The sequence below is a fragment of the Thermobia domestica genome, chromosome 2, assembly GCF_964235325.1.
Source record: "Thermobia domestica chromosome 2, izTheDome1.hap1.1, whole genome shotgun sequence".
Classification (NCBI taxonomy): domain Eukaryota; kingdom Metazoa; phylum Arthropoda; class Insecta; order Zygentoma; family Lepismatidae; genus Thermobia; species Thermobia domestica.
Window position 1 is genome coordinate 267,252,546 of NC_137455.1, and position 25,470 is coordinate 267,278,015.

Here is a 25,470-nt window from a genome sequence, read left to right on the forward strand (position 1 = left end):
TAACAGGGAAGGAACTATGTGATCTGAAGAAGGGATGGAGCAACAGGAAGAAATTAACAGCGAACGAAAGGGAGATAGAATTAGTGTTACAAACTTTTACAAGATCCCCTCAGAAGTCCATATAAGCTCCGCGTGAATCATGTATATGCTAATCAAGTGTTCACCGCATTTTAAAGCAAGCAAAGTGGAAACTCCATATTCCCAGGTTACTTCATGCAATCAAAATGAAGACGATCCGGATAGGTACCTCCAATTTTGTGAATAGATTTGCGATAATGAACAGCTGACTAATTTCATTGTTTGGTCTGATGAGGTGGCCATTCCTTTTTTTCTTCTTTCTTTTTTTGTGACAGGTGAATAGGCCAACGAGGAAGTATCGAGTATCCACCCATATCTCCCGATCTAACGCCGTTAATTTTTTGGGGGGTAGGGGAAAATTCGGAAGAACACTGTCTACGCCACAAAATACATATATGCTGGATGCCATGACAGAGGCAACTGACTGGTGAATCCATTCCAATAGAAACTATATTCCATGTTTGTCCGTCTGTTCCACAGCGTTGCCGACAATGTATTGCTGCCAATGGAAGACTTTTGAACATACTCCACATTAGAACATCATCAGGAAAGTTTTGAACATCTTTGTGACTTAAAAAAATCATATTTTGTTCATTTTAGTTTGAGTTATTAGTTCAACAGTGTAAACCCCTTTGTGGAACAAGGTGGAACATTTGTCTTGATATACCTTTGTAACTTTTTAACTAATAGGTAACAAAACGATGAAATTTCGTACCATACAAATATCGACAGAGGAACCTTGTTTGACATACTCTGCAATACAATCAGAGTAACACCGTTCCAACCCAACATAAAGTTATATATATATATATATATATATATATATATATTTCAAATTGCACATCACCTTATTACATATTTCAAACTAAGGAACGGTACAGAATCAAAAATTTTAAAAAACAACCAAATCTTAGAGGCTTCTGCAACAGTAATAATGCAGATGATGCAGACGGGGTAATGCACATCATTAGTGTCGAATACTATGGTCATTATATGACGTATTTCGAATAAGCAGAAACGAAATTACAAGGAACTGAATTTTTGAAAGGATTTTATTTCGAAAAAGTGTTCAGAGAAGAATCAATCCAATCCAGGTAAGAATCCAATGACGTAGGTGGTTTCCAATAGACAAAAAGATCATAATGCCGTTCATAGCACTTTGATATCTAAAACCATCTCGAAGATATGAAATAAATGGTAAAATTTGATATATTGCTTAAAATGGCATATTTGTGCGAACTTCTTAACATTATTTTGATTTAATTTACTTCTGTAATATTGCAACAATACTTTTAGGTAAGAATATTTAAAAGTTCTCGTAATTACATAATTTTAAGCTCTGTTGCAAACTTTAACAATATCTACCATATCTCCAGAACGGTTTGAAATATCAAATTGATGCAAATGGCTTTATATCCTTCACATCTGTTGAAAACCATTTATGCACTTATCGCAGTAGTTTTTTGAAATAATAAAGGCTTTCGGGAAAAGTCAAATTTTCAATCCCTTGTAACTTTGTTTGTATTCATTTGAAATCCATCATATCACGATAAGAGTTCAGACACTAAGGATTTTGGATGTGCATTGCCTCGTCCGTCTCACTTGCTTTATTAGTGCTGTAGTGGCCCCAAAAATTTGGATGTTTGTGATACTGTAGCGTCCTTAGTTTGCAATACTGAATAACATATCTGATATTGTAAGGTTTCGTTTAACATGTAGATCTGAAATATATAATAACCTAACGTAGTCATTTGGAAAATCATAACTTTACATCAAATTGGAAACACCGTTAACATTATGGTATTACAGAATATTTCAAGGGTACCCTGCTGACATTTGTATACTCAAAATTTCATCGCTTTTTACTTATTATTTTTAAAGGTAAATGGTTCAACCTATATATATATATATGAGGGTAAATCAAAAATTAGAAGCAATTTTGTCAATTTCACAAGAATAAACGAAGACTAGGAGTGTCTGATGTCATCAAGTGCATACTTGAAGTGAAGTGGAAGTAGAGCCTGTCTATCTCATCTATGCCCTCGGAAAGTATGCGAACTATAATTCGGCTCCACCCCCGCCACCCTCTGACGGAGGAAATTCTCTCTTTGCTTACGGAAAAGAAGTGAGTGACCTCAGCTGTATTGCCAATTTGTCATTCAATCGTTTGGTCTTGACGAGTGAAGATCGTAGACTACTTAGAATGGCTAACACGATAGAGGACAGCGAAGTCTGTAAAATAATTCATTTTGGCAACGCTTCCGCATTTAACAATTAAAAGATCTCGGCCGCAACAACTTCTCCCTCCTCTTTTCAGGGAGGTACGAAAAAGCACACATCGACTGCAGCGCCAGACGGGGCACAGACCAAATAGGAAGGCTCTAGGAGAATTCATCACTGCCCCGTTCAATATTTTTACGGAGCAAACAATTCATACATATCTACGTATAAACTCCACGAACACATCATGGAGGAAGAGCACGCAGGGCAACAGTAGATATTGTGGACCGGTTTGATTTTGAGTTGCTTCCCAATCCTTCGTACAGCACTGACCTGGTATTATTGCATTACCACATGTTCGGCCATTTGAAGGTGGCGCTCGACTGAGGTCAGATGACAAGGCCCGGTAGGTCGTGGAGACGTAGCTTTAGAATAAACCAAAAAACCTTTTTCGTAAACAGGATACAGAAACTAACTGAACTATACCAAAAGTGCATTGCCGTGCAGGGGACATATGCGGATAAATGATATGTGTAGTTATTCCTCTGGTGTGAAAATGAAAAAGAAAGTTGCCTTTACTTTTCGCTTTACCCTCGTGTATATATATATATATATATATATATATATATATATATATATATATATATATATATATATATATATATATATATATCGGGTGTTGCAAAATAAGTGTTACAACTCTTGGGAGGTGACTGCTGCCACTGAGACAAGAAAAAAAAGTTATCTTGAACTTTCGGCTATCGGACATAGTTTCGGATCTACAAGGTGCCGAAAACGTGGGAAAATGACTTTCGGACGCCAATAGTTCGGAAACTATCCAACGTAAAGAGGACGGGTAAAAAATTCACTGAAGAAGTCATACCTGCTATATTGAATTTTGCATGTTTCACAATCCTACCATGCACGCGCAAGGGATTCCCCAAAGGAACGTAGGGAGTCCCGGATAATCTGCCAAATGAAAATTGGTCTAAATGGATATGAATTGATAGGGTTTCTACCAGGTAACAATAATTCGTTTGTATTAAATCGATATCTGGAACAAATACAAAATGGCGAACACTTCCATGCCCGTTGTGTGGTTGCATAATCGCCACGTACGGATGCTGGCAAACAGTGATGTTGTGAGTATTTAGTGTAGCGAATTTGTACTCAAATGCTCTAGAAAGATCCTGGAGTGTCCGTAGAGCATAACAGATGAAGCAGGGTGATTCACATGTGTGGAAACACGTAAAGAAAAATGCCCAGAAATGCAGTCACACTCAGTAAACGTGAGTTCAAAGCGTCGGAAATGTAAGGAATAGCATTAAGAACATGAAAGCCATTGCCAATTCACCAATAATAGTTCATCAATCCGATGCAATATGATGTACACGATTGCATACCAATAAGGATGCAACAACTGAGGCCAAGTTGAAGTTGTGCAAGGGAACTCACTAAGAAACTGGGTAAACTCAAGGAATGTCACTAGTGAGATCGCATGATCGATATTGAAATGTGGCCAATGTGTGTGTTGATATCAACATGTAACTAATGGATAAATGCCAACATGTCCTACCACTGCTGGGACACCGTCCCACGTGCGAAAACTAGGAAAATAACGTTGTACATTCTGTTATTACATCTGGTGCACTTTATGGTAGTACGTAACTAGAACACGATTGTATCAATGCCCCTCTTTGTTTGGGACATTGTCCCACATTCGACACATATGAAAAGATATCTCTTAATCCATGGTTCAAATTCTTACCTGGCGATTATGCAACAACACACAACGGGCATGAAGGTGTCCGCCATTTTGTATTTGTTCCAGATATCGATTTAATACAAACGAATTATTGTCACCTGTAGAAATCCTATCAATTCATATCCATTTAGACCAATTTTCATTTGGCAGATTATCCGAGACTCCCTACGTTCCTTTGGGGAATCCCTTGCGCGTGCATGGTAGGATTCTAAAACATGCAAAATTCAATACAGCAGGTATGACTTCTTCAGTGAATTCTTTACCCGCCCTCTTTATGTTGGATAGTTTCCGAACTATTGGCGTCCGAAAGTCCTTTTCCCACGTTTTCGGCACCTTGTAGATCCGAAACTATGTCCGATAGCCGAAAGTTCAAGAGAACTTTTTTTCTTGCTCAGTGGCAGGAGTCACCTCCCAAGAGTTGTAACACTTATTTTGCAACACCCGATATATATATATATATATATATATATATATATATATATATATATATATATATATATATATATATATATATATAAACTTAAGGTGATACAAAGTTTCTAAAATCTATAAGATTTGATTACTTAAAAAAAGCAACACTTAAATGAACTTTATTCATCATCTTGTACCTCGTATTCCATAATAATTCTAAGGATGTCATGTTTCAATTTTTTCCTAAGTTCGCCATTTTTTATATTCCTAACGGAAGATGACACAAAATTTCCAAAACTTATGTACTCATCAAGTACTGGTTTATTTTTAATAAACTTAAGTGTGTCACTTGTACTCTTCACCACATCCTCGCTTTCACTATTTTTTCTCTTGAACTGCATCGCTGGAGACTCACGCTGGAAAAGGCGTGAGGACAGTGAAGATTTATCATAAACTTCGTCTTCGTCTTCTTCTTCTTCTTCTTTCACCTCACTTTCATTAATGCAAACTGTCACATATGAGAAGTCCTGAAACACAAAACGATATACATTATGTTATAATTATGATAAATTATCCTGATAACTTATTACGATATCTACCTGTACTTATTTGGAAATATGAGAGACATCACCAGATTTGTACTCGTACTAGCATTTTACGGAAAAACTGATTAAATATACTTCGATTCAGATTCAATAATTTAACTGAGGAAAGCCGAAGAATTGGTATAGAAAAATTTGGTGCATGGAGATCTCAATGTATGGTAGTTTTAGTAAAAGCAACATTCGGTGTAATCAAACTTTTGCAGCAGGAGAATTACATTCAGGACTAGCGTCTGGAAAAATTGAATTATTATTAATGCATTTAAAAGGGGTCTGAGCTTTAAAAAAAACACACTATTTCTGAGCAAAATGAGTTTTGTTTTTTTATAGTTTTTCAAGATGAACATCTTAATCTCTTTTTAGATTGCAATTATACTGCTGAGTACACTTTCTTTGCTGGAATAAAGAATTAAAATATTTTGCAAATATTACCGTATATATTGAAGTATAACTTTTTTTCCTTTGTAATAAATCGAGGAATTTTTGTTCAAAAGTAATGCAAATGACACTAATTTGATTTAGTTTCTACCTAGGTAAAAATGGTCACCCCAAACCGAAAATTCGACATAAAACATACCATAAACAGATTAAAAGAAAGTTTTTAAGGCAATTGGTCAAGTATATATAACAGGTGTGTTACTGATATTTGAAAAAGATAAACACAGGTGGGAGGTTAATTAGAACAGGTGGCCGACAGCTGACGCCCGGGGAAATACGACTCAGGTGGCTTCCCATGCAAACAATGAACTTTAGTACTTTCACTTTTAGTATAAATTTCTATGTTCTGGGGATGTCTCTTTCAGTTAATGTCTGATGAAGATAACGTTAAGTTGTCGAAATCGTTACACTGTATTCTAGTTTTTAATAAATAAGTGTGTATACTCTGGTCAGAAGTGTTAATTATTCCTTCCGCAGTAGTCTTCCGGATACAACCTTGAAGACCATTTTGTACTAATAATCAGTGGCGGATTTAGAAAAGTATTTTGGGACAGGTTTTTCTTATTAATGTTTAATTTTTCTAAAAATTCCTTATTTTTATTTGAGAGGAGCTTGAAGTTTATCAGTAAAGGCAGAACTAATACTTCGTTTGTTTTAGAAATTCCGTAATTTCGGGGCACAGGCTTCAGTTCGAAAGACACCCCCACCCTAACCCCCTTCGCAAAAGCGTCACTGCTGCTAATTAGTAATAACAACGACTTAAAAACAGTAAGGAAGAAAGTCGGCGAGGCCTCACAGTACATGTACTATCTCTACATTCTCGGATGGAATTAAGAAAAACTTTTTTCAAATGATCCCGGACTTCGCGATAGAAGCGCGAAAGCTAACAACTCACTCGTGTTTCTTGTGCAGTTTTGCTTGACTTACCTGAAATGAATTCCGTGGTTTTTCTTCTTTACTTTAAAGGGAGAGTTCTGTAATGATATGTAAAATTCCTCTTGTTAAAACTTCAGAAACCTTCAGGACTACCACGAGGAGTTTGCACTCTACTGTAAGTATCGGTCCGTTTAGTTGGTGTGTTAGAGTGCTTAGCGTCCCTTTTCATTACTGAGGCCTATATAGAGACGCGACCTGCGACTTAAAGTAGGAATCGAATCGCTACTTGGTTTTGAATCTGAGGCATCAGGCTCACAGTAGGGATTAAACCTGAGACCACGCGTTCCAATGGCGAGCGGACTCTAGACATGAAACTATGGATGAGCTAAATCAGTGACATTTTCAAAATTTATATATAACTTTGTAGGAAATGTATTGCGAATCCTCTCTTCTCCCACTTTCAATAAAAAAAAAAAAAGTCTCTGGAGAAATGGAGTTCTAATGCTTAATGTTATCTTTGCCTCGGGAACAGGAAAATTCGGTGTAGGAAAACTTGGTGTAAGAAAATTCGGCGCACGAAAATTTGGTGTACGGAAAACTCGGTGTGGGGAATGCTAGGTGTAAACAAAGATTTGTTGCCGTAGAGCGTGGGATTCATTAGAAACTTAACTTTGAGGATAAAGGAGCGTATTAGTTTTAAGTTCATTTGTGTAGAACGTACTTTTACTGTCTACTATAAGGAATTTTAAAAAATAGTGATCTTGAAATAATCTGAATTCGAGGGCCGTGTGATTTAGCGAAGCGATCGTCACTACCAATCAACATTTAATTTAAAACAAATTTTCATGTTGTTTTAGAGAGAGTCTTCCAACATTTTCTACTTCCAAAGATAAGTGTAGGTTACTGGAGGAGTAAAGTTAAAAATTTTAGGGGTTTCGGCGCTCAAGTGGCAGCCATCCATCAATATGGAGATTGCTGGATGTCCTGCAAAGGGAGAAGACGTTAGCGACCTTCCAAATTGAACGGTAACATGCAGGTCACTCCCATAATAGTAAGAAGAAATATAAATACACCACTTCCAGATTGCAGTCGCAACCACTTTTGGAAATTGTAACATTGTTCAATATTTGAGAGTACCTTAAATTTGTCATTTTGACAAATAATTCTGAATCTCGCATTTGTAATGCATATATCGAGTCTTGAGAGCACAAATGTCATATGTCGTTTTCTAAATTTTTCGGGAGACTGTTTCCAAGTGATAAGTGTACCCTAGCAAAGCAGTGAGTTTGAGCTTTGCGATAACTGTTCATTGTATATTGTCAAGGAGCTATTTACAGTGGACATATATTTGTGCACCTAACATGGCAGGTATCAAGCTATCGAAATAGCTGACAAAGTCAATATTTAGAAAAATTGGACATATGGTATTTGAGCTCTCAAGGCTCGATATTATCCATAGTGTACCTAGGTATATTGTAGGTGCTTTTAGAACGTAATAGGCTAAATATTTTACTGAACTTGTTATTATTATTTATTCTTTTACCCTTTGTTTCTATTATTATCTCAATACTATTTCTACAACTATTATCTGATAAAACCAACCCACTTTATATTGCCCATCCCACTAAGACATTTTCCATCAATATATTTTTGCATCTTATATATGTATACATATTCTATGGTGCACTATATAGAAGGTGTTTTTAATTGTTTCAATAAATTATGTTCCTTTAACTATTCTCTGAACTTATAGTTATGATTGTTTTATTTCTGACAAAAAGTGTCAGATTGATTGTGCAATGAAAACAAATTAGGCCTATAGTAATCCCCCATAAAAGACATGTAAGAGACATCGGACCCAATGCAAAAAATAAATTTTAATTTCTTGAAATATGTAATAACATTTTATTCGGTGCATTTTATGGCGTTTTCGTTTTCACAATTTGAAGTTTATAAGTTATCATACGCTGTAATATAAAATATGTATTACACCGAATCCACCTTACACCTAACTTTCTCCACACCGAGTTTTCCGTACACCAAATTTTCTGTACACCGAATTTTCCTAGACCCCTATGCCTCCATTTTTCAAGATGGGGAAGCGAACGGCGATGCCTGGTCACAAACTTGGCAAGTTTACTATTCTGCCAAATTTCAGAACAACTCAGCCTTTTGCACCCAAAATGTACCTAATGACTGGACTAAAATAATAGTTGCAAACTTCGTGTTATTTGCTCTGTCACTGTTAATGCTCAGGTGGATGTGCATTAACAAAATAGGTGATTTTTGAGCGTTCCATACAAAGGTTGCATTTCTTTCAGTCTTTTAAAGTAATACGTTGCATCGTAATAAAACAATGATAATTCTTCATTCTTACTCTAGTACGAATTTTTATGAAAGTCCCAGAAGTCAGACATAATAAACTTATAAGCTATAACACACTGACGACGGAATGATATACGTAATGAAGGAAAAGACAAAACATAATTATTTTTGAGAAGGCTACAGTGTCGAAACTTACATTTGTGCTGTATATTTGTGTCCAGCAAATATATTATTGCCCTGCCGGTGTTATTTGTTTGAACTCACACACATACTACAATAAATTATGTATATAACAGTTTTCCTTTTTTTTTTCTTTTGTAATTTGTAATCAGAATATAAAACATTGCCTACAATGTATATAAAGTTAAAATTTAACTGTAAAATTTCAAGAATGTACAGAACTAACCAAAACGAAGCTCTTAATGTGCAGCTCTTAAGCGTATCATATAAATGTAAATATTTCTCTCATGTTTATTTTAATTTTATTTTGCTTCAAAAAGAAGACGTGGGATATTTTCAAATAAAAATACTACATACAATTTTGCTAGTTAATTGTGTATTTTTTTAAAGAGTACTTACTTTTGTATATAAGAGGATAAAAAATTATTATTATATACAATGGTTAATCTTTTGGGTCTCATAATATAAATATGTTAAGAATTAAAATTGTTTGAAATATCTTTTCGAAATTCATGGTTCATTTTCGACATTTTATATTATTATCTGCATCAACCACTAATTAAATGAGCTTTTGTGTTGCAGAGATGCGAAACGAAGTTTGCTTTATCAATTTAAAGAAGGATTTTGAAAAAAGTCCAAAATTTCCCAAGCAAAAAAGCGAAGCAGAAAAAACCGAGCATTTTTTTCTTTTCAAAAAAGCCGTTTTTTTCGAGCCCTTGCATCTCTACTTTATTTTCATGGTGTCATAAACATCACCCAATACAGTATATCATATTTAACTCGTTTTACACATTCATTGTAGGTTCAGAACTTCATCCAGTTCTGCTTCTATGACCTGAATTTGAGAAATTTGGATTCTTTTGCTATAAACTTATTACTTCTTTCGTGATTTCCTTTTACCGTACATGTTTTTTCCTTCCTTTGATGGATACTCCAAAGAACAAATAAGCACCAATAATTTGGATTTCGAGTGGTATTCTGCTATCTCCCAGTAACTGTTCTAGTGGAATAGTCCTTTATTTCCTATGTGATTCTTGCGGAGAGCGTACGAGAGTCTTCGTCAAGATTTTGTTTCTTTCAGTGATAGAAGCGCTCTTCTTATTATATATATCACGCTGCGACATCGCAAGCTTACAGCCAACAGCGTACACGGCTTCAAATATCTATGTTCCATTGTTTCTGAACGTGGCATGTGAACATTTTCCGCATAACAGTGCTCTTTCTCCGCTTGTTGCGCATCACAGTTACTACCCATCTATTATGAGCGCTGCCTACCAGCATGTCCAATACTTGTTTGACTTGTTTGTCAGCAAACAGGCATTATGGATCGTAACAGAGATTTTTTTCAGAATGGCAATTTATATTCCTCAGTTGGGAAAATTATATATTATAAAACAACGAATGTTCTAGAAGTTCAAGAGATTTCCACTAAGTTCTAGAAATTTCCATACAGTTCTGGAACGATTCATAACGTTACAGAAGGTTCAAGAAATGGTTCCAAGAAAGTGTGGCGGAAGAAGTGGTATGCAGAGCATAGAACTACTACTTGCATAATGCATTGCGTATAGTACTTAATAGTTATTTACGATTTTAGTTGGATGTGATTTTTTTAAAAACTAAATAGAATTAAACCTGTTTCATTATTTTTTTTAGCAAATGTTTATGGAATTAAACAGGAAATAAATAATTTTACAAGAAGTCGTAATCCTATAATTCCTCCAAACAGAACCAACGTGCGATCACCTGTGCGGAAAGCTGTCATCCACTGAAGGTTTAGATGATGAGGATTGTATACGGTGAAGAATCTCAAAAACAAATGTGGCGAGCTGCATAACATGAATATCCGCGGTCGGGCTGCAATTTCCGAGCCGCTGATCACTGTCAACAACGCTTTCACGTCAAGAAAATTTGCCGAGAACACGCAAAATGGACCGGCGATGACTGGAAACGCAATATATGGTTTGAGGAGTCACCTTTCATCTTATTACCAAAAACACACCGTGTTTATGTGTGACGGACATCCAAAGAAGTTTATGCTCACATGTTTTCCTTACCGTGAGACGTAACGACGGCTCTCTAATAATGTGGGCCGCAATTTCCTGGTCTTCCATGGGTTCTATGATTACGCTAATGTGACATTACTGCCAGAAATTATGTGAACATGAATTCTATGACCTAGATAATGTTTTTCAAATATCACAAAACAAACAAATACATATACACACATTGCATATATATATATACACTTAAAAATATTTCAATTTTCATAAAATGATATTTCCATGGTGATTATTAATCTCTCTAATACTGTCTCCTTCAACACAATGTTCAAAAATGTGTGTATTAATGAGAAACTTGGTTTCCAAGTGCGGTTTAAAGAATTCGTTTGGGTACCAGTGCAAAGACACAATCAATGATTAATTACGTCAATTATCTAACTGGGCATCGTCCGACCATGTAGGATCAGGTAGGTTGAAGCTTATCTAAGATGCCCATCAAATATTTAACATCAAGCATCTTAGCCTAACATGCACATATAGAAATACTCAAACATAGTCATGAAAAAAAAATCACTTACGAAATATAAATAGGATTGTGTTATAATGTTTTATACGTAAAAGATTAGATCATTTCACAAAATCTTTTCCTTTCAATTTTTTTTTTTTTTTTTTAACACTTTGAATTAAAATACGACAATTTCACAACACTGAAATAAAACAAAATATGAACTTTATATTTCAAAATGAACAAAATTTATTATTTTCCTTTTTATCAAAATATATCTTCAAAGCATAAGTTCGTTGCCTTTTGTCCCTACTATTAAAATTTACACGTATCGCCGTTACGACTGCGATAAGTCTGTGAGCATGAACCGATCGCGAAAAGACTATTGTGGCTGGATACTATATTAAATTTTTACTTATACTTATCAGCCTGGGTCCATTACTATTTAGGGTAGATTATGTTCTGCAATAGCCAGACAATCTTCAATTGAAGAAAATCAACTTAATACAGTATTACTATATGAAACACTCATTGGTGATGTATTTCGGCTGTTTTGTCTGGCTCTGCCTCATCTCGCGCCGCAAGCACCCAACAACCAGCTTGGATGTGTGTCTGTGTAACCTGATGCGTGTGGGCGGGGACGCACCTTAAAACTCAAAAATGACAATAGTGAATTCTAATATACATGGAATTACACGCACTTCACTATATTTCAATTCTTTGAAATATTGTCACACTTTTACCTTTTTGAATAAAACACCTCTTCTAGAACTCTATTAGATGGCATGCTTCTTGCAACGGAGAAGTGAGAAATATTGTTCCCTGCTGATATGTGTTTATCTTGTGATGTAACTTCTAAAAATAAACTTAAAGGACTACAGAAAATCTCTATATGAAACACAATTGCACTTCTGTTGTTCGTTGAACAGTTCCAAACGAAGTCTAAAGCGAGAATCAAAATGAAAATTTTCCAAGGGAACAATGGCGTAGCGTCTAAACTAAATATAAAGGCTCCACTACGTTATAGGAGTCCATGTTAAAAGCAAGCCATAACCTTGGTGTTCATAAGTACGTAAAGCAAAACCTTGACCTTAATACTACTGTTTACACACAATGTATCAAACAGAGAAACTGTTAATTTTTTTTTTTGTGTGTGTAAACATTAAATGAGTAATTAGTGCGAATAACTTCAATTAAAAATATTCGATACTCAAATAAGGTTATGATTCTTTAGAGCTGTTAAGCAGCAGAACTTGGTAAAAACATATCTGGTTAATAATAGACAATGAAAATTTTTCTCACAAAATTGATACATTATTTGCCAGAAACTGCTTATGACGAAAAATAATATCTTTTCGTAAAATTGACAGACTATTTGCCAGAAACTCAGACTGTTAGGATTGGTGCAATATTAACGCCACGTTGCAACACACCTCATGAATTAAAAAGAGTATTTACATTTTATACTTCTATTCAACATGGCTGACCAGACAACAACAAAACTTCCTGTTAGTAGCATGCACAATGATTAAGATTAGTTACATGAAAAGCCACACTTTTTACATTCATTAAAAGAACCAAGAATACTAGATCTAAAATTTACTGTCATTTTTTTGCGCTTTTAGCTATTATGAAGTAACCAATTAGTATCGGTTATCGAACCAATGATACGACAGGACATCGATCCAGACAGAGAAGAAGGAAGTTTCAACGTCTCCTCAGTTACAGAAGCCATTCCATGTAGTCGGAGAACTTCCATTTCATAATCTTACGAAACTTGATTGAGACATAATTAAGTCTCTAGAAATTTTCCTTTCCCGTTCACGTACTGTAAAATAGCAGTAACCACTTTTCTGTAAGTCACCACTTTCTTAATCACATTCCAAATTTTCCCCACTGCCAGCATGGCCTGATACTTCGTCATTACCCTCTGGGAGGAGCGATCTATGTCACGATGTCATACCACCAACAGAATCGTCTCGTAAATATTATAGCCACAAAGGTTAGGTGGTTATTTACCTTGCAGCTGTTGTTATTCATCTGTGTCCATAGCCTGATGCTGTTGGTGGCCGCTGCCTATCATTCTGCTTGTGGTTCTGGATAAGGACCACCCGACTTCTGTGGTAGAGAGCAAAACGTCATCCAGCTGTCTGAGAGTCAAGAGGAAGGCTGGGAACTCTGATGTTAGTCAATGGAGAGCACGTCACGAAGTGGAGCTAGTAAAAAGCCCGTAGTTCATAAGGGGGCGATTCTGATATCTTAAGATAGAAACTTAGCTTTGCAACACCACCTGCGCCTTGATCTCTTCGTCGTGGTTTGAGAGACAATTCGTGAGTCATTGTACTGGCTCTTGAAGCAGGTGGAGCGATACTGTAACCCAGCAAGTAAAAGGCAATTCTTCTAAATTTTCCCCCTCGCACAATCCAAATTTGTTTAGTCACCTATTTTTTACACACTCTCTAAATCTGATTGTTGAGTATTATTTCCATGTTCATTATGAACTAACACCCTATCTATCTATTCTATTGGCTACATCTTCATTGAGGTAGAGAACTGGTTCCCTACCTTCCTGCTAACCGGTCTCAAAACCTCCGTTTTGAGTATAGCTAAATGTTGTATATGCTGATCTCTTAACTGTAGCCTAGTCCTAAAAATAGCCATACTATATAATGTGTATTTGTATACAGGATGTTCATAAACTATACCGACAAACTGTGAGGGATGACTCCTTACATCAAAATAATAAAATAAGTTCAATGGATCTGTGGCCGAAAGTGCACACAGCTAGGACTGTCCAGAAATGTACAAAATATGCAGTGCCACACCTCTATTTCGAACATGAGGAACTGTGGAATGGTTATCCATATCAGCATAAAGGAAGCCACACATACGCCATCCAAAAATGCATATTTCTAGAATGTGCAATGGGTTAGGATGGGATACTCCACAGGGATAATTCCCAGACATTCTCCCAACAGAGTTCTCAGATATAACCTGACTTAAAGCCCTGGCAGCAGCCAGCATGCGTCGGCGACTGGCTCCACGGTTCCTCGTGTTCGGTATAATGTGTGATGAGTTGGTATTTTTTCTCGGTACAGTTTACAGTTTTTTTTTACGTATAAGATTCAAAAAGTATATCGCCCTTCGTCACGTTCAGTGATCACTTCTGTCAAGGCTTACTTTTTGCCCATTTTAGATTCTCCTTTAACTCTGAACATATCTAGGAATTCCGTTGGGAGCATGTCTGAATTATGTTCTATGGAAAATCCCTTGCGTTACCACTGCATATTGTTTTTGGAAGGCGTTTGTGACATCCTTTACGCTGCCATGGAATGTTAGTCCACAGTTCCTCGTGTTCGAAATGACGTTTACAATATATGTTTTGCACGGCTTTGGGTAGCCCTAGCTCGGAAACTATGCACTTTTCCCCAAAGGTCAATAAGAACTCTTTTTCTTATTTCGATGTGAGGCATCATCTCTTACAGTTGGTCGGTATAGTTCATTAGTACCCTGTATATGAATGTATGTATGCATACATGTATATTTTTGTTAATTATACAGTAGTTGTTGATTTTAATGATCCAGAGGTCCGGTATCAGCAATTAATATGTTAAATTACAATCAACTGAATTTCCAGTATGATTACAATCAATCAATGTAATGCAATTATAAATAAAGCGAATTGCCACACCACATTCTATTACAAAATAATATTAATTAACTTACAACATGCACGGAAGAATCTACATTTGTATTTATTGATTAATACAGGTTTATACGTAGAACTCATTTCTTTTATTACGTAAAATAAACTATATAGCGCATTTATGGATTCGCAAGTCTTATCAGCTGTTATGTCTTATTGATAGATTTGTTTAGCCTGCTCAGAATGTTAATTATCTATGGTACATATGACAAAGCCTTGCTCTATTTTCTCTCTGAGAGTAAGTGCAACTTATGTCAATTTAAAATAAAGATAATCATATTCAAGCACTGAATCGAATCTATGTAACTTTCTTATAATTTGGTATCTCTCAGTAACAATTTGGAACTCTGATCGTTTAATGCTGTGTTGAATATTCATCTGAAATAGCAATTTGACTTTTAATACCTTAGAAACGTTAATAATTGTATTTCGAATGTCTTAATATTCACGATTCTGGAACATTATTTAAGATTTCTTTTATTCGAAATTCTCTTGCAAAAAATACTGACATTTACTAAATCATTTACACAAAATAATATGAAAGGTCTTAAAGGTCTTATCGCAAAAATATAAATATGGACAAGAACAAATTTAAAAACATACACTAGGCTAATTTAATTTAATAATTCGAATGAGTATTAAATTTCTATACATTTGTTGATAAATCAGCTTATAAGGATCATATGTTATGTACTTACATCATCATCATCGGAAGCATTTTTGCTTTTGCTCAACTCGTCGAAAATATCTGGATTACTTGAACCACTTTTCGGATTGACGTGGTGCTTTAAGAACAGCAACTTATCGTAACACCATAGAGAAGGAAGTAATGCTTCTTCTGGACAGCCGGTAGCCTTTAATCGCCTCAACTTCTGGTACTCAGTAATGAACTGAGTTCTCAAATTACTGATTTTATTCTTGCAGTCTAAAACTAAAAAGAAAATAAATAAATATAGAGGTATTCATAATTATTCTTTATAAGCTCTTGTTTCTGTGCGTGAATCAAAGTTTTAGATTAAGACAAAGCTATACACTCTAAGATGAATACCTATAGTCCTTCCTGATGATCTAGAAGATAGCTTGCGCTTCTTTAGTCTTTGCAGAATGAGTAGATTTAGATCGAATATATTGGGTGCCACAATGCGCTTATGGTGGACACTGATAACGAACCTATTGTTGTGTCTCCTTATAGAAGATTTAAGTTTGCCTTCTTTCTCATTTTCTATGCTATTCAATTTTTTCCAACAAAGAATCAAGTTGTGTGTTATCTTTCTACAAAAAAAGTACGTCGTTCACGTATCTGTAATGGTGTGTTGTACTCAATACCCGTTCTTGTAATATATTACTTTCAAATGTATGAAGTATCAAATTAGCCTTAAAGGTGATAATGGATTCCCCGTGTTCTCAATTTTTGATGCGCAATTTTAGGTTTGACAAGGTGACGTTTCTACTGCTCTACCCTGGTAAGTCCGTTCTTTTTATTGTTTCTGATATTTTTATTTTTCTTTGTCCTGCAGTTGTTCAAGCTTCCAGGGAAGAGTAGAAGGTTCGGAAGGAGAAAGTTTGGAAGGAAATGCACAAACTTAAAAGTAGAATGCGCCTGTCATTAGAATTTGTGTAAGTCATTTTTTTGTGTGTTCAATTACATCGTATTCGACTGCACTAATTTTATATGTCAATTGTTAAAAGGAATGATGTCTTAATAAAAATCTTGAAATCTTTCAGTTTAACGTTCCACGATTACGCCTATGAAGCCTAGATCTCAGGCTTAGAGTGGAGATGATGCATTAATCATTATCCTATCCAGACTATCTACACACTTTCATTATTGGGTGCTCTATGTCATAGATCAATGGTGCGATCGAGCGCGGAACAGTAAGTCGGACATCGGTTCGATACATGGGCAAGCCATACAGTTTTATTGTACATCAAGTTTACCTGAATTATTTCTAGTGTAATTTATCTTGTTCTGTACACACGTACTATTCCATTTCAATTGAGATAAAACCATACCCCAAAATACTATGCTTTTCTAATATTAAAACTAACTACCCTGTATTTATACCCTGTGAAAGATTTTAAAAAATGTGTAATGAGAAAAAGTAGTGCAGTATTATCTTTTACCAGCTTCGTTCTTAATGAAACCACAGTTCTTACTCAATAATTATAAGGTAACAACGATGGGGATACTCGATCGAAAAGATGTCTTTTTTTCTACGTCAGCCATCTTGAGTAGGGTTCTTCCTGGGTTCTCTCATTCACACCAGGCAAATGCCGAGATGTTACCTAACATATAGATTCAGACCGCTTCCTTCCTTCTCTCTTCCCTGAATGGTGTGCTTGCCGAGGGCTGACATCCATCATACGTGAGGAATATAAGGCCATACATGCCGGTAATGTCCGACAATATGTATACCTAGGTACAAAAATAAACAATGTAACCAGAAAAGTTCTTGCTGCTCATGATCGTCAGAAACAGTGCATGGTACTCAGCATAGGTCTTGAAGTAATTTCCATCAGCATCCAACACCCTTTGCCAATGTTCCTGCAGCTGCGTAATGTCCTGGTGATAAAACTACCAGGGTGGGAGAGGGACGTAAAGAAACCGGTGAATGCGTGGTATAATCCTGCCTCATTGTGGAAGGATTTCCCATCGAATGGTTGTTCAGCGGGATGGCGTTTGGTTCAGCGGGCGTGGTGGATGGAACGGTACCCTCCGCCAAGTCGCTGAATGATATCTTGGTAGTCCTTGCCACGTATGGACTTGCAATGTCGATACCATCTTTGAGATTAACCAACACTGACTTCATATGCTGCAATGCATGTTGCACTCATTACAAATGCTGCGAGTACAAGCCCGTAGTGATGGTATAGTCTGGTGGTAGGAGCTTTTGTAATACCCCACTTGGCGACTAGACCACTAGACACAGAACATGATTTTGCATGGGTGGCAGATATGGTCTTGAAGAGTGAGGCACCAAGTTACGTGATACCAATCAACTGTCTCGTAAGTTTGGGAGTGTCATATTGGACCCACTTTTCGTTACTCGTAAGCACACTACCAAATATGAGTGTATTGCAGTGCTGAGACAGCAACAACAAACTGAGATAGCAACACGATGTCACTAGTTTTCCTTGGCTGCCGATAATGTGAGGGGTACCGTAGGACAGAGTTCCTCAACCTCTTCCATTGACGTAACACATATTTAACATAGAGAATACACATATACCAGAAGTCAAAGCTACATTCTACAAAATAATGTTTTTTTTTTTTTATTTATTTATTTTCACTCTAGAATGTAAATTTATATTAAAAGATAAACTATTTTAGAATCTACTTAATTAGTTACTTATTTAAACATACCAATTTAAAAAAAGCATTACATGAATACATATTTTTGATTTTATACTTCAGTTCTGAAATGAGCTTACAATCGTAAGCAATGAATGTAAAAAAGAAATACTACAGAATTCATATTCTTTTTTCAGCGGGAAGGTTGTGTTTGTTTAGCTAAACACAGCTTATTAATATCTGTTACAATTAATTTTCCAGCTAAGGTGGCAGAATAAATCTGCTACAGACGCCAGAGTATATCACTGAACCAGTAATGTGCATCTGAGAATGTGTCCGAAAGATAGATCTGCACTTAACTGAATTCTAACAGGCAACTCAATGCATTCCCTTCCAAGTTACCTGAATTCGGTGTGGACTAAAAGTGAATCATGTTGAACATCCATTTCACTGCACAAAACGGTGTTTTGAATTCAAAGCTCCGGTTTTATGAAACTGACAATTTTAACTGATTGAAAACTGTCTTCAGACATATTTCTTGTGGCTAAAGCCTCGCGATGGATACTACAATGCACATGTTTTACTACTGCACGTACTTAGCTTTATATTTGGCAATAACACCACTGGGTTGCCCTGTCCTGAGCATGCTCAATCGGAACAAACTGAAAAACTCTTTCTTTTTCTAAATTCTTTAATTACTTATTATAAATTGGTCTAATTTTAAAACCATTCCATTTGAAATCGTTCGAGCTGGCAGAAATTTAAAAAAAAAAAAAAAAAAAAAAAACTTCTTTTTCACAATTTCCCAATGTGTAAATCGAATAAGAACATGATCCACGTTGATGATGTCAGTAGTTTTCCAATCCAATAGAAAAATATTTACTAGCCCTTAATTTTGTCAACTAACTACTCCTTAAAGATAAATGTGAAATTCTTCATGATACGGTGTCATTGGACAGTGAAATTCTTTCAGATTATTTTGCTGGTATACCTCCCAACATTATTATAACCATATTAGTAGCTGAGGATAATATTAATGACTCTCCTACCGTATGAGATTTTCCTGCCTTGCCTATTCTTAAACTGATCGCAAAAAAATGTCTACAGAGCCTACAAATTCAATTTAGAAAATGATTATATTTGATCTTTCTTCCTGCTAAAAAATCAGACAGTTTTCTTTCAAAATATTTAACAGGTTTTTGTGTCAAATCCTAACGATTGTTTCTAATATAATGTTTGACAAGAGAAGACTTCATTGAATGATTGGGTAGCGTTTCATAACAGATTACATAATTGCAAGTTTTAGTCACAAACTCCCGAGTACACAACTGGCTCTATAGGTCTTGACCTATAGTTGTACAATAATATTAGGGACAATGAACATAAGTATCTTTGGCATTATAGCACTATCAAGTCAATAACGCAAATTGAAGCTTTATTAGGGAATATGGTTTGGTGTAATTCAAATTTACAGAACAGTATTTTCTATCATTACGTACTGGCATTTGATCTTCTATTGAGAAAGGTTTACTTGTTGAGACTGAAAAAAACTGCTTCTCCTATTCTAGGATCAAAATTACAAACTGACATTTAGAGAACACATTGATCTGTTGTAGCGCAGAGAATTCCGTTAAGAGGTTCGCTGAATTATTCCTTCAATTGAGAAAAATTTCTGAACATGCGGTACAAGTGTCTTTTTGTACAGGAACGACGTAAATTCCCTGAATAGAAATATTCACGTTTTCTTTTTTTCTGTCAGTTTGTTTCTTGTCTTGATCCAAGTATAGCTGCACATAATCAATATCGGTTTAACGACTTTCACGTTCTACATGCAAGTGGAACAAGACGGAGAACTGAAGATTAAGCAACTTTCTTTTGAAAACTAACTTGAAAGCTTACCGCACCGCTTGTTTCCCATGATACTGCCTCGATACTAATACTTTAGTTACAAACAGAACTTCAATATTATTGAGGTACATTCATATATAAAAGTTTTAATGATAATGATTAAAACACATAAAGACAAATTTTCATCTATAGTATGAGGGATCATTAACCAAGGTGGAAAAAATCCTTTTCTAAAAAATTATTTTGTTGATTTAAATCAAATGTTTCTCCTCGTATAATACAAGTCGCAAACTGAAGAAAAAGCATTAGGAATTAGTATTAAATGTTAATTATGTCATTTAAGTCAAAATACTGGGGTTGAATTTTGAATTAATTCCCAATCGTTAACCTATTTCACTCCCAAACAATATTTCTTAAGCATTAAGGAAAAAGTACAGCAACGTGACACTTTTTATTAACATGACGCTTTTTTTTTTCACAAAAGTTACTGATATTTGGCAGAAGCATATTAAAAAAAAAAGGTCGGAACTAACATGCGGCATGAAATACATATAAAATACATAAATTTCGCCTTAAGTTATAAAATCTAAAAGAAAAAAAAATGTTTTGGAGAGGTGATCGGACCCCTCTAAATACGCTCCTATTATTTGGGAACAAACAAACAGACGGGCACATAAAAAAATTTTCCTCTTAAATGTCTATGGTGCTTCCTCCGGTGGAATAACGATTTACAAACCCTATGTTACGAAGAAGAGAAAACAGAATTGCCCCGTTACGGGTTTAAAACCGGATTTTCTCTAATCATCCTCTGCATGACACTCTTTTTCATACTGTCTCGTTTTATAGTTATAGTTTAGTATCATTTTATAATTATCATCATCCACAATCGAAATAACAGAACAGAAACGTGATTTTATTTTCACTTTAAATTAACTTATTTCGGAATTTGATTTTAATTAACGATTTTTATTTTAAAAATCAAGTGATTTAAATCAGACTGATGTCGTTAACCGTGTCTCTGTCTTGTGTTTTTCTCACAACTTTGAACATGCTTAACTTTGCAGCCAAAGCAGGATAAAGTTATTCGAACGGGATGGTTCCATTAATTTCCTAATAATTTCATACGGTCTTCAAGTTCTGAGGTTCTATGAGCACGTTTATATATTCTTTTCAAATCATGATGTACGTCCAACCCTGAGGATTATAAAGTTTCTGCAGTCATGGTATGATGAAGCGTAAAATCAACTGTGCAAAGTGTGGAAAAGAAGTAAAAATTCAGAACAGAGGCTACAGCCCTACGTACACTATTTTCTGTCGTAAAGGTAAGAAAAGAAGACAGTGTAGCTTTTTTATTTTTTATTTTTTTTAAGGATTGAAATCAAGTGTTTTTGAAGATAAGAAATATTATGAATATTCTAAGTGTTTTCCCACCATCCTCGTTTATGAGTATACCCTACCCCCCGTCGCCGACACGCCTGCTCCCTGCGAACGCACCACCTCGCTACCACTCGGGCCCCCCTGCTGCGTTACTGCCTTGACTCGGTTAGATTGCATTCGTGCTTTTTAGTGTCTACCTAGCCCAAGTTGGTTCGTGGTTTATGCACTGTAGTCTTTAGACCTCATTTAGTGCATGTTCTGGAAAAAAGAAACCCGAAAATGCAAGCAATGTGCTAAAATTTCGTACAACCATCTGCTCGAGTAATGCCACCAAAAAATATGGGCTCTTACCTCTGACGTCTCTAATAATGCTACAAAACAAAATCCAAAGAGAATGCTTGTAAAAACGTAATAATGCATAAGAAAGCCATGGTGGACTGAATACGTATGCCAATGCAATGCATTAAGTCGATAAAGCTGTCTAACACGTAAGGCATATAGTAACATCATGAAATTGCCTGTGTATTTGGACTACTCTCGTTTAGGCACTTGCTCCCTACGGACAAACCCACAAGAATTGTCCTGCCCTCACTATTGATACACTTCTTGCTTTTTAAAGTGGCCACCTAGCACAAGCTGGTTTGTGTTTTTCGCATTGTAGTTTCTGCAGATCCTGTATTAGGACACATTAGGCAGGTATGAGCCAGAATGCTTCACTCATTAAATTACTTGAGTAAATTATATATTTCAGATCAACATTCGACGATTATGTTCTACGCTGAGAGAGACAGATGACTAAGCCAAGTGAATGACGATGGAAGAACTGGTGGAATGAGACGGTCGGAGGAAACAAATACCCCGCAAAAACGCACGAACAAAATGCTGTCCACCACAAACGTACCTGACTAGGCATCAACCCAGACCTAGAGCACCAAAGATAAGCGTTCTACCACTGTACCTTTTTACACTGTGCTTAAAATGTAATTTCTCATGCGTTGATACTCTTCGGTGCCCTCTGTGCAGAATCAGTTTAGGAAGGTTTAACCGTTATGTGTATGAACAGATGTCGTAAAAACTAGGAGAAAAAACGCAAAACTACTTGCATAGGTTGCCTCTAAAATGCAGGAACTGCATCTACCCTAGTATGCGCAGCAGTAGAAAGTGAGCTCCATACCAAAAAGGCGCGCCAGTGACGATAAGAATGCAGATATCCAAGGTAACGTCCAATTTAAACGCTCCACGGTAATCAAGAGAACGCTGTAATAAGCAAAACGATTTCACTACTCTATTTCGCCTTTAGTTTCTAAGATTTTTGAGTGCTTCTGGGGTACATGGGCTTTTTGAGCTTCGTATTTTTAAAAACACTGCACATATTATTGCGAATTCCAATTTTCCGTTCGTGTGTAATAGAAACGGCAGCTTCGTACTACTTCGTAATTAATTATAGTATACATGGGATAGTTTTGGGAACTGGGGGCCAATACAAAGTTAATCTAACCTAAACTACTCTAATCTAACTTCAACAAACAAAAAGTACAGAAAATATACCAAGTAAGAAATCTTAATTTTAAAAATCCTGGCCCCCAAATCCAAAATTATGCCGCATATATTACACAAAAGCCAGCCTATTTGCTACAACTTGATAAGAGTGCTTTCAAAACAGAACCTATACAAAATTAAATTCTCTTTACTGATTTTGACAAAATGAACGTGTAGTTTTACTATATGGACCAACAGTGTAACTAGTAGTAGGAATGGGTTAGAAGCCCTGCAGGGGATAGTAGGTTGTTGATTTTTAGTTTATCGTTTCTTTCAGCAGCGAGGCGATATGAGACGTGGACCTACGGATTAACGTGGATTCCGAACCACGTGAGCTCCCGCCGGGAATCGAACCCGGGTCTCCCACAGAAGTTGGTAGGATTCTGTTCTCGACATAAGATGGGCAAATTAAAGACTTGCCCAAATCTTTCTGTACGTTTTACAATCTGTGGATCCGTATAGTAAAACTGCACCAAAATAAATGTCAGGATCATTAAAAATCAAATCATATAGTACTGCATCACCATCAGCATGTGCTGGTGTAGTTTTGGCACACCACATTTGGAACATGTACAGGTAAAATTGAATACTTTGTATGAAAATACATATGTATAAGAAACACATTTCTGTAGGCGACAGAATTTTATAGAAAGTAATACAGTTGCATTTTAAGTTTACAAGTATAGAGTTGCTAGTGTAAAATCATTACAAGTGTTTTACGATAGATAAAATAAGTGAGTACATGTAAAAGATGTCTCTATTAGATGGTATTGGGAAGGTTCTAGAACACAGGGCACACCATGTAGGTTAGTAGCTAGCATAGTGTTTTCCACCTGCCGTTAATTTCTGCACAGTGTACAAAAGTATTTTACGTTTACAAGTGGAGCGTTACTAGTATGAAACCATGACAAGTAGTCGACATTCGTATATTTGCCAAAACATACTTCTTTTCACTTCCTCGCTTACGCGTACACCCACTATCGCTGACGCGCCCCCTCCCTTAGGCTGCACCCCGCATGATTCACCAGCTTTACCCTGCTCTGACTCACCCTTCGTCTTGGGAGTGGCTACCTAGCACATGTTAGTTTTTGCACTAATTCTTATGCCATACATCCGCAAGCCATATTTATAATTTCCGAAAATAAGAAAGAACGTATCTATTTGCCCTTGGGTAATAGTATACATGAGAACCCCCTGTCTTCCGTGCGCGAGGATACTTCATATTATATATTTATACGTTACCAAATTAAATCACTGCGTTGTCTTCATTATATGTGCTTAACATTCTATTTTTACTTTCTAGAATAAATTTTGTTGATTTCGATTCGAAAAATGTTAAATATTTTTAAATTTATATCATGATGCAGACCAAAATCCTTGTTGCATATAATGTAATGCGCCATAGCATATAAAGTACAAGGGCAAATAGGTACGTTCTTTCTTATTTTCGTATCAGTGGATAAGTAAATGAAAGTGGGTTTGTTACCCCCTTTCTAAGTTCGTAGATACTCAATGAATAATCCCTAAAAGTATGAGCGTCCAGCTTCTGGAACTCAGACGGTCTTACGTATACTATATCCGCAAATCAAAAAATAATTGCTTCAACAATTACTCCCGGTCGTCTCCTTGAATTTTATCTATAAGATATTTTCATGTCGCGCAGCACAAATCTTTTAGGAGGCAAAAGAAGGAAATTAGTAAAAGAATAATAATTTTTCAATTATCTCTAGTGGTGCATCAAAACTAAACCTGCACACCCCTTTCAACATCATTTATTATTTACAGATACAAGAGCTCTAAATTTTCCACCTTGCACAATTTCTTTATTGGGAATTGCCGAATGCAGACACTACGCTTGTTTCAATGTAGGAGTAGTACTATCACCAGATTTAGTAAGGTCAGTCGGGATTCAGTCACAACGTATTTGTATACAGAAAGCTGCAAACAAATTTCGACAAAAATTACATCCTTGCTTAAGTGCTAAAATGACGGTTAACTCTCTTGATATCTCCTTAAAGAAGGATATGTATCTCGTACTAACTTAAGGGATACCCCTCCTTCATACCTGTTGTATTAGGACGATAATAGTTAACAGTTTTGCATATTTCCTCTAAAGCCTGCGTCCTTGCAATCTTCTTTTTATAATTTCTGTGCTTTGCATTATATAAACATTCACGTTTCGAATATTCTTCAATTAAAACAGTTGCACTTTCTCTTGTCCATGTAGCCATCTTGAATGAAGCACAAAAGTATCACCGTATCACTAAAGTATGTACTCTGATTGGTAGACAAATGCAAGATTTAAAAC

The 25,470-nt window shown here is 35.8% G+C and overlaps 1 protein-coding gene across 1 annotated transcript; it reads right to left on the reverse strand.

Annotated features, from left to right (window-relative positions):
- Nucleotides 1–4,568: 4,568 nt before the first annotated feature.
- LOC145678483 (uncharacterized) lies at nucleotides 4,569–25,470 on the reverse strand. The gene is made up of 3 exons (XM_081748666.1): nucleotides 25,228–25,470; nucleotides 15,805–16,037; nucleotides 4,569–5,001 (listed from the first exon to the last, which is right to left on the reverse strand). The coding sequence occupies exons 1-3, from the start codon at nucleotides 25,391–25,393 to the stop codon at nucleotides 4,654–4,656; spliced, it is 747 nt and encodes a 248-aa protein (XP_081604792.1). The 5' UTR covers nucleotides 25,394–25,470; the 3' UTR covers nucleotides 4,569–4,653.